The following is a 17,129-nucleotide window of genomic DNA, read 5'->3' as shown; positions in this document are numbered from 1 at the left end:
CTCAGATTCTTCATATGAACATATTGGAAGGCTATAATTAATACTAACCTTTTTTTTTAAGCAATATACAGTGGCAGCGTTGAAATGTATTTTCTCTGAAATTAAAAATAATCCCATATGTTTTCAGCTAATCCCAAGGTAAATGAGGAACTGAAACACAGATTGCCTGCTCCTATAAAACACCAGTGCAGAGAGACAATAATAGAAGCCAGTAACCGGGATCTCAGGTAAAGAGACCTTGTTTGTCATTCTCTCTTTGTGCTCACTTGACTGTTTCATACAGAATAAACTCTCTTAATGTGTCAGAGTGGAAAAATGTATATTAAACATGTTTTATTTAGTGTGCGGTCAATTTCATCCAATAAAAGCTATAGCCACAAGCTTCCCACTGTGGATATGCCACTGTCATAACGGTGTGATTAAATGTCAGGGAGTCTGTAGTGACTCGACTCTCGATAGCGGGTTTTGATAGTCTGATCCCATGTACCCCTCCCCAATTTAATTACACAAATCAGCCCTGGGAATTGAAAGACTATATTGTCTATTTTCTCTCCTCCCCTCCAAGCCTTTAAATGTAAACCAAAGTGAAATATTAATTATTTGTATATGACGTGAGAGAGAAACTAATTTGACGTTGAATGTCATTTTAATTTAGAAACCTGGATGAAAGCTTGACCTGGAACAGAACTATAAATAGTGTGACTCTATATCTGGATGTAACCCCAAGCTAATACACAGTTACATTGTGGCTATATAATGGAACTCAAATTAGTTTTAAGCACGCAGGATGGTAGTTTGAATGGCTAGTGGCTTCTGACTGTTGTAGGAGTTGGTGTCCGTTAGGATGCAATAGGATTTACAAGGCTATAACATTATTTGAAGAGCAGAACGTTCAAAAGCGCCTTTACTGTAACATCCTACATCCAATTGTTTGCTGTCTGCATTCTTGTCCGAACGCACGTTTAATAGACCACCTGGCTGACCGTTAACCCCCGGCCCGGCTGCTCCTCGGCTCTGGTGCAGGGATGGCACGTCTGTCGCGGCCCGGAGGAGCGCTGGTGTCTGTAGGTGGTGTCCTCCGCAGCCCGGAGACCACGGCTGGGGCATGGTGTCTCCAGATCCCCTAAGCCCTTGTTTATTTGCAGCGCTCTGGCCTGACTACCTGGGTCAGCCGGAGGGGGGGAGCCAGTTGACCGATGTGTGGGGCTGGGGGTCTCGGGTCTCCTTCAGACGAGGAGACAATGACGCTTCTTTTAAAGCGAACATCTCCTGGAATTGAGTGTATTTACACCAATTTATTATTATTCATGACTTTCTTTTTCCTCAAGTCTGGGTGTGGTCAGCTTTATTGAAAACCCACAATAAAGATGTCCGCTCAAAGAAAGATATTGATTAGTATTCAGTCGGATAACAGAGGTTGTTTATTTATGTCAAAATCTCCAATCATTGCATATGTTAACCATGAGTTAATTAGATATGTTTTAACTTGTATATTATATATAATTTATAATATTATTCAGCCAGTTTTTAGACGATTGTTTTATTTTGTGTGTTTTATTTCAGTTCTCCAAAGCGGTACGTTGACTCTAATTCACCTCTCGGTCAAACAGGCTCGAGAGAACAAACTGAACATCCAGCAGCAGGTCGGTGATTTTAAAGGGCAGAAATACTGAAGGGTTTCACCACAAAGAGAGGCTTTGTTTGCTTTTTGCTGATATTTTCTAGGTGTGCTTTTGATCGCCTTTAATGCTTATCGAAGGGTCTGAGAGAGAATCAACACCATACGTTGGTACAATTTGGTTTCTTTGTTTTATTATCTTCATTTGGTCTAATTTTAGCCAGTATCTAGTAGGGTATAATTTAAAAGCTTTTTTTCCTGCTTGAAATGCATAATAGTTCATGTGAATTTCGCCTCATCTCTTCCCATTGGTTCTCCCACCACGTCTCCGCAGATGATGCCCAGGTCTTCCTGTCTTTTCCCTCTTCTGACGCCCTCATCCCCTCTCGCCTCACTTCCCGTCTCTCTGCTGTCTCTCCTCCGGGATGCACGAGCATCATCTCAAACTTAACCTTCCCAAATCTGCTCTCCACTTCTTGCCCTCCTCCTCCTCTGCCTCGCCTTCTTCTGATCTCTCCATTTCAATTCCACTGGACTCTACCACACTCTCCCCCTGCTCGAAAGAATAAGAGATTGTGGCATTGTGAGGATAAATTATTCTATTTATATGTAGTTAGTTTAACTTGGTGATGCGTCCGATTTACTGTTGCTCCACGGCCTCTCTTACCTAAACAGATATAAGCAAAACATGGACACATTTTATAGCCGTGTCTATTCTCCCCCGCATTCAAAACCCGAACACGCTGCCCTCCTCTCCTCCTGCGGAAACACATCTGACCATCTAAACTGGGAAAGATTGTGAGAAGTGCCCCGGTGTTTACCCGCTCTCTGTTGTTGTAGCGCTGTTTTTTTGAGATACATAAACATTTGTTTACATGTGTAAATCACCTCTGGTCATGGTGTTAGCCTGCCATCTAATAACTTTACCTAAGCAGTAATGATATGGCAAACCCTGTATTTAGACAAACTGCATGGAATGACAATGAGAGATAAACAGAATATTTACCCATCCTTCATCAGTCGCTGCTGGTATGTAAATTTATTCTGCTGCTCAGCACAAATATACATTTGGGCTATTGCTTAAACACTTCAAGCCCGCTAGCCAAACAGTTTTTAATGACGCCTGCGGTATTATTAATGTGTGACATTTGATGAAAACCCCGTGTAGTTTTTGCCATCGAGAGGAGAGCGAGAGACGGGGTTCAGGATTGGTCTCCAGCCCAGTCTGACTTGACTTGAGTCTCGCAGAAAGCATCTTGATTGTGAGATGCGAGATCTAAGATTGTCTTTCTTCCTTTTCTTTCTTGTGTGTGTGTGTGTGTGTGGGGAGGGAGAATCTCCGGATCACCTTGCCTTTCCCATAGGAAATGGCCACTCTAGTGTCAGATTAAACGGTGGCCCCCGCGGTCGGGAGGGAAAGCATTGTGCAGAGGGAGAAAAAATTAAAGGAGTAACCCAGGTTTAGGAACAATGTATCTAAAAAGTCCCATATTTGCCGAACGACAAAGGGGTTATATAAGTGCATTTCATTTTATTATTCATGGTTGAATTTGGTGTTTGCTCTGGTGGGCCTTACGGAGAATACTAATAAATGGCTGCAACAATCCACAGTGCAGATCCCTAGCAACAAAGCTATGTGTCAGACCTCCCTGCTCTCTAGTTCAAAACCTGACCTTTTGCAAAATAATTGTCGGTGCTAAGCTGGAGAATTTGGTCGTACTGGCAATGCTTAGTGGGTTAGATTTTCTCCAGGCGTTGTTTACATGAATAAATGCACGGTGAATGCGGCCGACTCTTTCCATCGGCGATCTGTGTGACTATATTATTATTTTATTAAAGGAGTTTGGTACGGTCAAGGGTGAGCGATTTAAAACCCCTTTCTGGGATTTGTGGGAATCTAGATTAAAAGCAGAGAAAGGTAAGCGCTTATTACGAATCGCGTGCTTGAATATCTGCCTTTTTTCAGTGTGTGCCGCAGTGACATTTCTGTAACTGTTCCCGTTCCCGCGTTTATTATTATTCCTGTCATTATTAGTGAAGTGCAACGCATGTGTCGCTGGCTGGCGTTCACAGAGATCGGTGGTAACGTAGGGAGCCAAAAATGTGTCCGCTCCAAATTAGCAGCTCGGAGAGGCCGCAGAGAGCATGCCAGAGAATAAGACGCTGGCGTTCGCCTCGCACCAGTTCTCTCAGGCATGTCTCTCAACCGAAATATTTACAGAAGGCATGTTTGTCTTCTTCCTTGGCCAATTGAATGTCTGTGTTTTATGCTGACATAACTCTGTTTTGACTCTTCTTAAGCAGCTGACAATGAGTGGAAAAGGAAAACGAGACTTTTTATATATTTGTGCAGTTATATTTCATGGTTGTTTTTTTGTTTTTGGTGTGTGTGTGTGTTTCCTTCGCAAAATGAGCCTGGCAAATGTTCGGCTTTAAGTATTTGTTTTTATCCTGCATAGGTCAGAGTCTGTGAACCATCCTGTGGCTTTGCTTATTAACAGTGTCACTTTATTCTCTGTCAAAATGCATTTGTTGGAATTAAATGGTCTTTTAGATTTTAACATTATTCAGAACATTATACTGCATGATCTAAGGAATGAACCCATAAAATATGTGGTATTTAATAAAGCTTTCTGTCTTCCAGAGAGTGACGATTGTCAAACCTCCAGAGAGCCGGGAGAGAGAGCACTGACGCATCTGCCAAGAAACAAAGGAGAGATGTCTGAGGGAGCGGGACACCTAAGCCAAGCAGAACAGGGTCCTTTCGAGCCAGAGCAGCCCTGGGAGGACCCGGAGGACTCGCTGGAGAGCAAGCGCAGGAGACCACCTGCCCAGAGCCCCGAGGGTTCGGAGGGGCGCAACGCTGTCCTGCCTCCCAGGCGGAACCTCTCCCCTTCGCCGCAGAACAAGGCAGGGTGAGTGAGACCATGAAGAAGGGTCTGATTTCTTCACAGATAAACAAAGGGAAACATTAACGTAAAGATCAAAACTCATGCAAGCACAAACAATAAAAGTAATATCTGTATATGGGAGAGTGTACACACCTTGTGTGATGGAAAACACGCACGCACACACAAAAGGTGAATTTGCAGGGTGTTAGGCTACAAAAGGAATCGAAAAGATCAGTCTATGCGTTGGTACAGTTCTCTGTGAGAGGAATGACATCACAAACGCTTTAAAAGTAGCCAGTAGGGAGAATCTCAGGATCACCTTGCCTGTGTTTCTCAGAGGCTATAACTTCAGGCTTGTGTGACCTTGTGCAGTACTGAATTTCCCAGCATTGAGTTACATATTAATCAAATTAGGAAGAGACCTGTTTTGTGCCTGTGTGGGGGGGGTGAGGCAGGTTGCCTCTTGTACCCACAGGAATGTGTCTCCTTTGCTCCGAGATGAAATCCAGTTCTTCTGAATTGGCATTTTAAGAAGTAGGTCCATTGTAGAAGTCCTGAAGGCCTTGTGTGAGGTTTAAGAAGACACTGGGTGCACAGCTGTGTGATTCCTGCACTTAGACGCGCACATATAATATATATATATATAATATATATATATATATATATACACACGCCTGGACAGAAATCGTCTTCTGCCACCGCCATGACACCCCCTCCTCCTGGGATTTCTAATAAACTCCACCGGTCCTGTAGAAGGAAGCTGTGACGTCAGAGCCAGGAAGCCCTGCCGGCTGTACAAGGCACGGTGTGCTCCTCGGCTCTTTTAATAACAACTGAATCCAATTCATGGATACAAGAAGGCAGTCATTTACTGGGTAATACACAGAAGTAATATCTCAATATTATTTTAAAGGTCAATTGTATAATTTGCTTAATATTACAGAGTAAATAAAGCGCCGTGGTAATGTGCTTGGAGGTCTCAGATTTGTGCTCCCTCAGCAAGTGATAATTGAGTATCTGCACTTAATGACTCGGCGGCGAGTGTTTGTGCTGGTGACTTCCTCCACCTCGGGTTTAATATTGGATCTGGCTAAATTAGTTTTTGTCCTTTTCTTTAACAGCTTGCGAGAAGACAGAGATAATACTCCGGCAAGTGTGTCCTTAACCTCGGTAAAGTCCCCAGCTGTCCTGGATCAGAACAAAAACATAGCCTTCCTCCTGAAAGAGCTGGATTCGATGAGGGATCTGAATAAAATGGTAAATGTTTTTACGATGTGCGAACGAATGCTTCAGACGTGTTCCCGCTGTGTTCCTGAATTGTGTTTGTACTTGTCTGTCTGCCTTTTCAACAGAAGTGCACATTATATTTTGGGGGCTACCCAAAGAATCGGGCAAATCCCAAATCAGAGAGTTTCCCCGGCAGACGCGCTGCCTGTTCTGCACTCTGGAGTTTGAGTCGATGCCATTGCTAGCGGCTCTGGATAGGAAACAAGCAAACGCACAAACAAACAAAAAAAAAACTGAATCTGTTCAGAATTCTGCCGCAGATCCTTCTCTAGCAAATTTGGTTTGCAGCAGGAAGATAATATTTGACGTGAGAGCTAACCGAGGACCAAACGAGGCCCCAGATTTCATTGACAAAACAAAAGAACACAAAAAATAAAAACATCCAGGGATATTATGCACAGAGAATACTCGAAAGCTAATATGTGGATCTGTTTAGATGTGTAAAAGCCCGGCTTCATTGCCGCATTTCCACGCAATGTGCATCGTGTCATATTGTGTTGTATTACAGTCTCTCGTGGGGTTGTGCTGCAGTTTCCCTCGGTCATCTTTCAGGGGCGCCGTGGCCGGCCTCCTCCGCAGTGAGAGCGCCGGGCTGCAGTATAGCGGCTCTGTGAGCTTTTCACCTCCGCGTTTTCCTGCCGTCTCTCTCCCAGTCGTCTGGAGACGTTCTGCCCTGCTGTGCTCCGGCTTAATCAGAAGGCCGCCGGTATCCGGGGCCGAGACCAAGTCGTGTCAGACCCCGGGCTGCGGAGTCAGCGGGTCAGAACGTCGGCATGAGACAAGCAGCGCTGGGACGCCCCCGCACTCGGCACTGGCGGCCTCCGAGTGGCTTACAATACACAACAGTTCAAAAACACTTTTTATATTGAATTGCTACTTCCAGGTTCACTTTGAGTCGCCCAGTCTGGTCAGCCTCTTGTGGATGTTGTGCAAGATGGTGTATAACTGTCTAGCTTCCCCCCACCCCTGGCTCTATCGGCAGTGTTATCTGCTCGGCCGGGGGAGCTCCTGTGGGGCTGGCTTACTGAATTACAGGGCGTTCCCCCTTGTTTTGTGTTGTCAACGCTGCTCTCGTAATTTGTAGACAATCCCTCCTGACAGAGACTTTTTTTGGCAGCTTTTGGGGAAAATGCCTGTTCAGAAACATGTTATAAATATATATAAAGTAACTTGTAGAAAATATTTTAAACAGGAGGTTAAATTGCTGGTAAATATTGCTTCTCCAGAGGAAGATTTACTGCTGACTGTTTTATAAGGCCTGTGATCATGTAGTAAAGAAACGGCTAGTGTTGTTTTATTGTCCTGCAAAAATACCCAACAAAACTCAAGGCAACAGTGTATCGAGCCATTCCCTGGAGGAGAGTTTTATGGATGGAATGGAAGATGTGTGAAGATGAGAGTCCAGCTTTATTGTTGACTGGCGTTGAGCAGAACTGTGTCAATTTGCACTTGATTTGACTGATTTGTTCTAGTGTGTAAGTGTGTCATAAAAATTGAGTCTTGAAATAAAAAGGCCAGATTCCTCTTCTCAAGAAACGCGCCGATGCTATCTTGTGGTTTTGTTTATCACCTTTCGCGGTGTAGCAAGCCAGCGATCAAACGAAAATGATTTGGAAATAAAACGTGCCGACACTATCCTGACTCGGTCTTTGTCTTGTAGCTCCAGGACAAGCTGGCCACAAAGGAGAAGGAGCTGGAGATGCTGCGCATCGACGCGGAGCTGCGCGAGAGCGTGATGGAGGCCCGCGTGGCCGAGAAGGCCGGAGGTACGGCCCATGCTGCCAACGCTGTCGCTCCATGGCGTGGTTTAGAAAATGCTCTTCCTGTTTGCAAAGGGAGGGGAGCGATTTGTGAGCTGAATTTGTGTGTGTGTCTTATTTACTTTTTTCCTAATGAGTATTATTTTGGCACTGTGTCGCCGCGGCTCCCAGAAAGCGGTGGCTTTAAGATCCTGCTCCTGGTATTAGCGAGGACTCTACCTGCATTCATGCTGATTGGGGAATTAGAGGGATTGTTAACACCACGTCCGTCCGGCGACAAAGGGGCTGTTTGTTTTCTCGGGTCCTGATCAAACAAGAAAAGAGTGAATAATGATTGTCAAAGCTGTTGCCTTCCCACCAGCAGATTAAACAGCACTTATTGTTTTCGATTATGTAAAGTAACCGAATCTCCCCCTCTGTGTTTCTGTGTTGTGTGGCGATACTCACCGGTTCCCACTATTTACAGAGCCAATATTACCAGGGGCTGGATCACAGGCCGACTGCGGCACGAAATGAATACAATTAACAACTTCACTTCTGTTTTTTAGGGAGTATTTGATAGTTGAATATTTTGAACCGTGCAAGTCAGTAACAAATGAATCGATTACAAATCAATTAATTATGCTAGTTTGGAATGCAGTGATTTAGTTTTTATTTTGTGGAGGGTGGCGGGGGTGTTGTTTTAGTGGCCATTGTAGAATATTTTGGATTTGTACATAAGCAAAACAACATTTTTCTCTTTTTCAATAGGGAAGCACCAACTTTTTTTTTTACGCAAAATAATCTCCACAAGCCTCCCATTCACCCAAGCATCATAAGAGCAGAATAAAAAAACCAAAACACATTCCCATCGAAGGCACTGCTTTAGGAAATGTTAAAAAAATGAATCTAAATATACCGTAGTCACAAAAATAAATTTAACGTTTCAGTCAAAGCAAGGGAATAGAAATGTCTCCTGTGATTTTTTTTTTTTTTTTTTTGGCGTCGAATATTGAAATAAGCGTGTTGCAGGCACTCGGGGATTTGCACAGCTCACGGTTTAGTAACCTTTCGGCCGTCACCGGGTGTTAAACCTGATTTATCAACATTTTAAAGAAAGAGAGGTGTTTGCCTTTTCCATTTAATCTCGCAGTATTTACAGAGAAGGCCTTAATGTTAATGGCAAACAGGTTAACTTTAATTTCTCATCGTCACACATGTAGTCTGGTTTCGCTGGAGATGAGCAGCGGTGCACTTCTCTCAGCTCAAACCACAGGCGGAGACGGCAGAGCGTTACAACTCTTATTATTGTTTTAGATTGTGTGTGCGAGTGTGTGTGTCTATTTACAAGCAGTCAATTAGCTTACTTAACAAATCTGAGTGTTAAAACAGTAATAATCAATGTGTCATTTGCTCGACAACGCAGTACAGGATGTTTGATAAGCTTGTTTAAGAACCACGATAGCCAAATAATTTGGTAAACACACAGCAATTTGTTTTACTTATAACACGAGTATCTTACGGAGTTAGCTTACACAGTAACTAATCATATTTGTTAATGTAATTTAACTACTGTGAACCTTTGCTGAACAAATATTGAAATTTTGTACAAGGCAGGAGCAATTTTTCTAATGACTTTTTTTTTTTAGATAAAAGCTCAATCTAATAATTAAAATAAAATACAAGACATATACGGAATGCAATTAGCGGTCGATTGTACATTTAATAAAACTAAGGCGCATATATTTGCCTTCCTCATTTTAATATGATTTGCATTAGTGCTGGGGGTGTTTAATGAGCAAATTCCAACTAAAATGCAATATTGATTTTCTTACTGAACTTTGTAATGGCTTACTGCCGCTCATCGGCTCCGTGTTTATCATGAAGCCGCCGTTCTGAAGGAGTAGGTATGATGTGTGGATATCTTCTCGTGTATTTATCTGTGCGTGAAGTGTGTTTTTTATTTGCACAAGTCTGAAACCAATACTGTTATCCTTAGGTCTTTGTATCAGTTGGGGCTGTAAACATCCTGTAAATGATTGTATCGTTTGTGGCGAATCTGTGAGAACATCTGAGCAATAACAGAGTTGCATTTTATTGAGATAAATCGATTGTCTGTGTGTGTCTTATTAACCAGTCAAAGTCTTTAAAGCCTTTACCCTTTGAACACAAGTCCTACATTCCTGTGTGATATACTCCATTGTTGCGTTTTGTTTTTAACAGAGGGAAATCAGAGTTATCGGAATCTTACATTCTGAGTTTCAGAGTTTTTGCGTTTTGGCGGAAATAAAGGATAAACGGCTGAAGTCACTCAACATAACACAACTTAAAACAATTGTTTGACTACAGCTGTGATTCTCTGTAATGGAGAAAATAAAAAGGAGGCTTGTGGAGAATTTCTCTGGATTCCTGACTTTACAGAGTAATTAAAGTAGTTTAAACCAGTGATTCTCAATCCTTAATTCTGTTTTTTGTTCGAACTGAGCTCTCAATTAATTCACTACTAGTAGGGTAGTTAATTGAACCCTAATTTAACTAATTATATAACTAATAAAGTATTGAAACAGTTGTAGATTTCATGTCAAGTATGAAATTGTAGATATAACTTGAAATCTCTAGCTTTTTATAAGATACACAATTTAAAAGTAAAATAAGTCAATTAAGTAATTAAGAGCTCAAGTGTTCCCCAAAACCAGGATTGAGAACCAGTTTTTGTTTTTTGTTTTTTAAGACAGGCATACATTTTCATCTGTCTTGCTTCAGCCAGAGAAACGCAAGCCTGTGCTAGTTTAGAGACGTGATTGTGTTGTGTCAGCTGCCGTCTCCTTAACTCGAAGCAGAATAAGCTTTTTTAAAAACGTTTCATGTGTTTTAATGTCTATCCCCAGCTCTAGTGGAGGAAATCTACCGTGCCCAGCGGGAGCGCGACCAGGCGGTGATGGCGCGACTGCGGCTGGCCAACGAGGAGCGAGACGAGGCCCTCCTGAGAGCCAAGCAGCTGCAGCAAGCCACAGCCGGGTACGTCCCGCACGGCTGGACTGTTATTTATGGCTCGCACCCGCCGCGCTTGTTGGTTTTGGAGGATGGGGGGCGTGGGGCGTTTGAAGAAGGATACTCTCTCTCTGGTGGAATCTGTAGTAAACCCGTATGTTAATGCTTTCTGGGGTTTATTGTGTGCTTTTTCTGGTAAAGCGATGATTCGCCGAGGCCATGGCCACGTCGTTTGTGTCCCATCACTAAGGAGACTGCTTTGTTCTTCAGGCGGAGGACAAGGTGAATGAATGGAAAGGGGCACCGAGAGAGAATCCAATATCGACTGGTTTGGGAATAAATCAGAGGGGTGTGACATTTCATAAAAGAGTCGGTTCGCCCGGAGTACAAGGTTGTCAGTCAAGAGTTGCACTGTATAGGAAATCAATCAAGTCCTTGAGCCACTAGATATTTACCACCCTGTCTGAACTCTGGCTAATTAATGTGATTTTTGGGGGGCGCTCTTAAGAAGCAGGACCTTTTAAAATGAAAGCTCGATTGTCTGCCGCGGAAAGGGTAGCCGGCAATATTTGCCAGTGCAGTTTAGAAGTAATTAAATTTTTACTTAAGGGAATAAAACTTTCTTTGGAAAAATCTATATTTCAATAAACCTCGGTGTTGTGAAATGAACACCACTCGATGAGAACTCGGGACTTAAGTAGGTTTTTCCTTCCTCTCTCTCTTTCCCCCTCTCTCTCTGTCTCTCTCTCTATAAAAAGACCAAATACAGTACGTCAGAATTTACAGCTGCCACCGATTTGTAAACATGTCGGTATTTTAGGCTCGCATCAGGTGATTGCAAGACAGTTCTTCAAATTTGTGTGTGTGTATATGTTTTGAAAGTAATTTAAAACACAGAATGAAAACTAAGCAATCAAAACATAGATGTACATTTCTAAATAAGTCGCTGAGGGTGGATTGGGGGAATACGAGCTGGGCCGAGCTCATGCAGAATTGCTTTGGCAGCTAATATACCAAAAAAAAAAAAAGTCGCCTTCTTTCCCCTGCTGATTGCACACCTCCGCATCTATTTTCCTCTCTAGAATATGGTAATTGATAGCCATGCAAAACCCATTATCTTTCCCGGAATATGGAAAAGCGTGTTATAAAGCTTTTTTTTTTTTTTTCTCCTCGCAGAAGGTCACCCTCCAAGCACTCTATGATTGAGTATGTGCGTATTTAATGGGAGGTGATCCGCGTAATACCTCTGTAAACGAAACCAGGAATTGTTTTCCCATCTGCGGCGTCGTGTGGGAGAGGACGCGCGGATTTGAATGGCACAGGACCGCCTCGCTGAGGGAGATTGCGGGGAGAAGGAGGGACTGAAATCCAACCTCCCTGTCTTTGGAGAAGTGTATCGGAGATGTAATGATGATTCGCACCAGGAATTTGGGATGGTTTGGGCCTGTTAGAGCACTGATACAGAACATGTATTTTGGTGTAGACCGCAGCAGATTGGACCCCAGATTTCACAAACCCTCTTTCCGGAGAGAATGTTATTCATTTTGGAAGAATTAATCTTTGTAACACAACTAACTTGCCGAAATTGTGTTCATTCTCTTTTACTTCCCCCCCTTTCTGTGTGAATCCTATGAGTTTTTGATTTGGGGTTTTCTACCACTCAATCCTTTTTTTGTCACAACAACCACCTGTTGTAACAAGTTCGTGCCGAGGTCACATTAATCAATGCTTGAAAAGTCCCACTTCCCCAGCCTTGATGAAGATATTCTGAGTTTAATTGAATCGATGCTTAAGGGGATCTGTGCCCTGATGACGTGCCAAAGTAAAGGTTTTTTTCGGGATGTGTTCACACTTGTGTACTAATGATTTATCGGAGACACAGTGATGGTATTTTTTTATTTGGTCACATTTTTTGTTCTGTCAATTCCCTCAACATAGTTTTTGGCTTCATTTCGAAAAGGTATCCATCACCCAATCTCTACCCGTCACGAAAACCTGCTGCAAATGTGACAAAAGTGATAGAGAATTAGTCGCCCTCCGCTGCCTTGTGTGCCCATGCAAATATTGTGCACATACATTCAGAGGAATAAAGTCCATGATGCGTGGCATAATGGGAATCATGACCCATTTTATACGGAAGCTGGATCCGGGATTTGCGTTGGCAAGCCTGGGATACCGGGGAACACATTTGCATGAATTATTGTTTTCGGCAAGATTTCTTACGATCATCGTGCTCGTGTTCAGGCCGTTTCAAGTGCAACGGTCTTACGGTAACTGGGATGTGAAAATATTTTCCGTTCTTAATTTAGATGTGATTGGGAAGCGTCTGTGAATGTCTAAGCGTTCTGCTTCAGAGCCAGCTGTAATTTAAGTCTGTCCGAGTTCGGTCACGATTTTATTGGCAGCCGATTGATGTTTCACAGGTTTGTGCATCGCCTCGTGTTGGGGCGTCAACAAATCTTCCTGTATCCCCAGTTTGCTTCATTATAAATACAGTAAAAATACATCTATGAGGGAAATTCATCCTCTAGCATGTTTTCTTTTCCAGGGTTTGCGACTGTATTTCCTTTTTATTTCTCTTAACCCGAAATAATGTTCCTCATTGATGCTGTCCACTGTGTTGCTCTTGCTTTGGAGCTGGAGTGGAAAGTTGAAGTCGCAGGTGCGCGTTTCTTGGCCAGGGATTCGTGCATGTCTTTCCGTGCCTCGAGAAAGTTGGTCTACAAATTCCAAGTCTAAAATATTCCAGATTTATCTTTGAGATCAGACTTTATGAAGTGACTAACCTAAAGCATCTGCACCATATTAAGAACTTTATTGTGTGTTTCATTCACAGTCGCTCTGTTGGTCCCTTTTACGTTTTGTTTTTGTGACAAACCTCCCAAACTTTGATCATCCCATTCATATAAAACCTTACTCAGCGAGAAAGAAGTCGAGAGCAAGAAAATGACATTTGTAATTACTGTTATTATCTGTGCTGCTGAGGAAGCTAATGCTGGGAGAGAAGGAATGGTTCGACTGCAGCTTCTCTCCCCTCATCTCGGCACATATGAACAATTGATCCCTGCAGTCATATATAGCAGTAAACATTAATAACTTAACAGTCCACTGTCAATGCGGAAGATACCAGGCATTATTGAAGGCTACAGCTTGAGCAGCCGGCGCTTTAATATGTTTGGTGTCATGATCGACTCTGAAGACTAGAAGAATGCAATTACTTGAGGTACAAAAGATTTGGGAAGTGATCTCATTTTGCTGTGCAAAGGAAAGGCAACTGATCGAGCTTCTCTGTGTCCCTTTTTTCTCACTCCAGACTGGAAAATATTAACCCCGAAGACAATGACATGGTAAGCCGTTTCCTTTGGAGACTTCGGTGTGTCACTGTCTTTATCAGAGCGGATTAGGGTAGAATCAAGTGGAGGTATCTAAACTGGGGAGCGAGGGGTGACCAGAGGGGGCAGATTGGCTAATTAGATACACCATGGTTCCCATAACATGGGGGAGAGAGAGTCCATAATTAAATTATTATTTCATTAAAGTCCCAGTTATTAAAAGGAAGGGAAATCTACAGAGGGAAAGAAGAAACAAAAATGAACAGAAGGAGCCATATTGGTCTATTCCCTTCCCTAAAGAAGGACCACCATTTTGATTTGACTGGTATCTTGTAGGTAGGTACATAGGTTAATGGATGGATAGATAGATAAATATATAAAGGACTTTTCTGTAAGGCATGAGTTCCCTTGACCTGCTCATGCTAGTCTCGGATGCAGATTTATAACCAAACTAATGTGACATGCATTAGTTTTAGTTTAACCCACTCTCATTCGTGTTTAGGCGAGGGCAGCCCCTTTCACTGCAGTTAGGCATGTCATGAAGAAGAAAGTCAGATCTGTCTCGTGCTTCATGCAGCTTGTGTGTCTGGTCCTCGATAGGATTGGCAGGAGCTGCTGAACCGGGTGAACAGCGCGGACAGTGCGCTGGCCATCGAGCGGAGCGGCGCGGTGCTGGCGGACCGGCTGCTGAAGACCCGCGAGAGGAGGAAGAAGATCACGGCCGAGGAGATGAACGCTGTGATCGAGGAGAGGGACACCGCGCTGGCCAAGGTGAGCATCTCGATCACTCCCATCGACCCCCGTCTCTCGGGGTGCGCCTCTTCTCTCTCTCCACGCCCTCTCGCCCGATGAGTACCGTGTATTACAAACACACACTTAGTAAATGTACTCACTGTACATTTTGCACAATTATTATATTTGCTGACTATTAAACTACTTAAATTATGTTCAGTAATTGGACAATATGTCAACACGGCATCAGTGGGAATGTAAGTCATATATAAAAATATATCCTTGAGAAAGAAACGTCTGCCTGCATTGTCAACATCACACACACATCAGTTCCTCCATTTCAAGGTTAAGAAATTTGCTTCTTTGCTCAACACTAAAGTGTTTGCTCAGAGTATAGAAGATCGGTCTACTTCTTTTTATATGACTATTAAAATAAACGTTGGCCTTCGGGGACTCGAGAGGAGACTTACTCTCTTTAATGGCAGTGAAAAACGATCGGCAAACAACACCACGTTAGTCAGGAATTACAGTTCCCAGCCCAGCGAGAGCAGAGACAGCCGCTCTTCCCAGGTTTGCAGCTTAAATCTCGGCTCACCTGAGAAGATGAGTCCCTTATAGCCGAGCCTTCCCCGCCCCCCACGATCTTGGATGTGTTTTCCAACTCGCTTAAGCTGTGTAACACAGATCCACACAGTCTAAAGGGGATATGTTAATCTTTGACAACACATCACACACTTTTGCTGTATGCCGATCGGATGCCGGGACCTTTGTGCACCTTAAAGCGAAAGACAACATCCCCTTTAAATATTGACTGTTTTGTCTCGACTCGCTTCCCTTAAAGATGCTTTCTATTATCAGTCTATTAGGTCTCATAAGTCTATATATTCAGTCCTAAATCGTTTATTAGATTACTGAGTAAATAGGCAAACTACTTTCAACACGTGTGAAAACAAATACTGCTGCATAACCTCAAATATTTGATATATCTTTCTTGCATACATATTTCCGATTGAATGAAAACAAACAAGCTTGCGGCTAAATATTGACACCCAGATATTGTACCTCATCACCGGGCCGAGCCGCGGGTCTCTATTTGCCTATATATCTTTATTGGTAAACAGACCCTATATTACTTTTATGACTGGCTGGTGCCTGTTTTACAACTGATGTTATTTGAAGAAAGTTAGGTAGATCCTCTTTGAAAGATATCACTCAGCTGCTATTGTGATTTTTAAGTCTTGTGTACTGACGCTATTTGCAAACCCAGAAGTACAGTCTTGCATGGCAGGGGTGGGGGGCTATGTGCTGTAGTAGTTGTTAATAAATAGCAGTTTAGTTATACTGAAGTGCTGATGACTGGACGATTGAATTTCATAGCTTCAATCAATGTCAACTTAAATATCTTTGACATTTAAAGAGTACACAAATAGAACTGAATGTAACAGTGATTCGTTTTTGTTTGAGACACTAGGCCCTGCTCAGTCACTTGTGTTTAATTATAAGCTGGTGTTTTGCGAAACAAACAGATGCACAATAAATACTAAAGGTGCAGTTTAACAGATTCGGCCAGGTAGGTGGTCACAGGCCGAGATGTGAGCTGCCTTTGTAAAGCACGGCCTCTCTGCGATTGTGTTTACGGTGAGAACCAGGACTGTGTGTTCTGGGGTCCCTTCCTGTTGTCTTCTCAGCGGGTTGCCTGCCTGGGTCCGCGTCGGCCGTGGGGAGAATAAAGGGACCAGCGTCTACAATGTGACTGCTGAAAAGGCACCTACACGTACGGCCTGCTGTGTAGGGGCATCACAGGAAACGGCATCACACAGAAACGACCTGCGGAATTTCCATAGAACGGCCATCTGAGCGAAATGCAAATATCGGGAGTCTTGTGGGCTTCGAGACCCCCTCCGGTCACAACTTATCAGACCTTATCGATGGCATATCTTCCTTGTGCTGTAGGACCTCCAGGAAACTGTTGTGAGTTTATCTTTTTGTTCCCAAGTCTAACAGTTGCTCGTTAACCTACCAAAAAAGAAAGCAAAACCACATCTCTTCCAAATACACTCGAGTGGAAATGTACTATATGGAAATACTATTAATGGCTTACATGTGCACTGCTTAAAAAACTAACATAATCTTTAACACAATCCAGAGTGTGCCTAAATGAGTTTGTTTTATTAAGTTGTTAGTGTTTCTCTGATTGTGGTGGTTATTACTTTTAAGCATTGTTTTCTTCTAAGTTATAATCATTTTATATACTCTTCCTTAGCAGTAGTTTTGATTCAGAAGTTAAATCAACCTGAATCATCCTCGTTCAGAGTCAGCTGAAAAGACATGAAAATGTTAAAAGTTGCCGCTGCCCTGGAGGGTAAACAGACACCTCAGTAACGATAGTCATTATGAGGATCAAACGTTTGAAACATTCACGCCTCTCCACAAATGTCATATGCAAATGATGAAAACATAAAAATGAAACCGCGTTGCCTGTTATTTATGACGCACCCACCTGACATTTAACCAACGCTGTTTCTCGAAAACTGATTAA

At 42.9% G+C, this 17,129-nt stretch overlaps 1 protein-coding gene across 4 annotated transcripts in view; it reads left to right on the top strand.

The window, feature by feature from the left end:
- The window catches only part of mipol1 (mirror-image polydactyly 1), a 57,881-nt gene that overhangs the window by 17,518 nt on the left and 23,234 nt on the right, over positions 1-17,129 (top strand). For 3 of the 4 annotated variants that reach the window (XM_066693979.1, XM_066693980.1, XM_066693981.1), the window contains 8 exons: positions 128-227; positions 1,564-1,643; positions 4,263-4,533; positions 5,631-5,766; positions 7,457-7,562; positions 10,424-10,553; positions 13,840-13,873; positions 14,459-14,629. In XM_066693979.1, the coding sequence (XP_066550076.1) occupies positions 128-227; positions 1,564-1,643; positions 4,263-4,533; positions 5,631-5,766; positions 7,457-7,562; positions 10,424-10,553; positions 13,840-13,873; positions 14,459-14,629 (1,028 nt within the window). The remainder of the gene's footprint in view (positions 1-127; positions 228-1,563; positions 1,644-4,262; positions 4,534-5,630; positions 5,767-7,456; positions 7,563-10,423; positions 10,554-13,839; positions 13,874-14,458; positions 14,630-17,129) is intronic. The other variant, XM_066693982.1, reaches the window with a different exon arrangement.

This window comes from Amia ocellicauda, chromosome 21 (assembly GCF_036373705.1).
Source record: "Amia ocellicauda isolate fAmiCal2 chromosome 21, fAmiCal2.hap1, whole genome shotgun sequence".
Classification (NCBI taxonomy): domain Eukaryota; kingdom Metazoa; phylum Chordata; class Actinopteri; order Amiiformes; family Amiidae; genus Amia; species Amia ocellicauda.
Note: the sequence above shows the minus strand (reverse complement) of the source record. Positions and strands in the feature narration are given on the sequence as shown.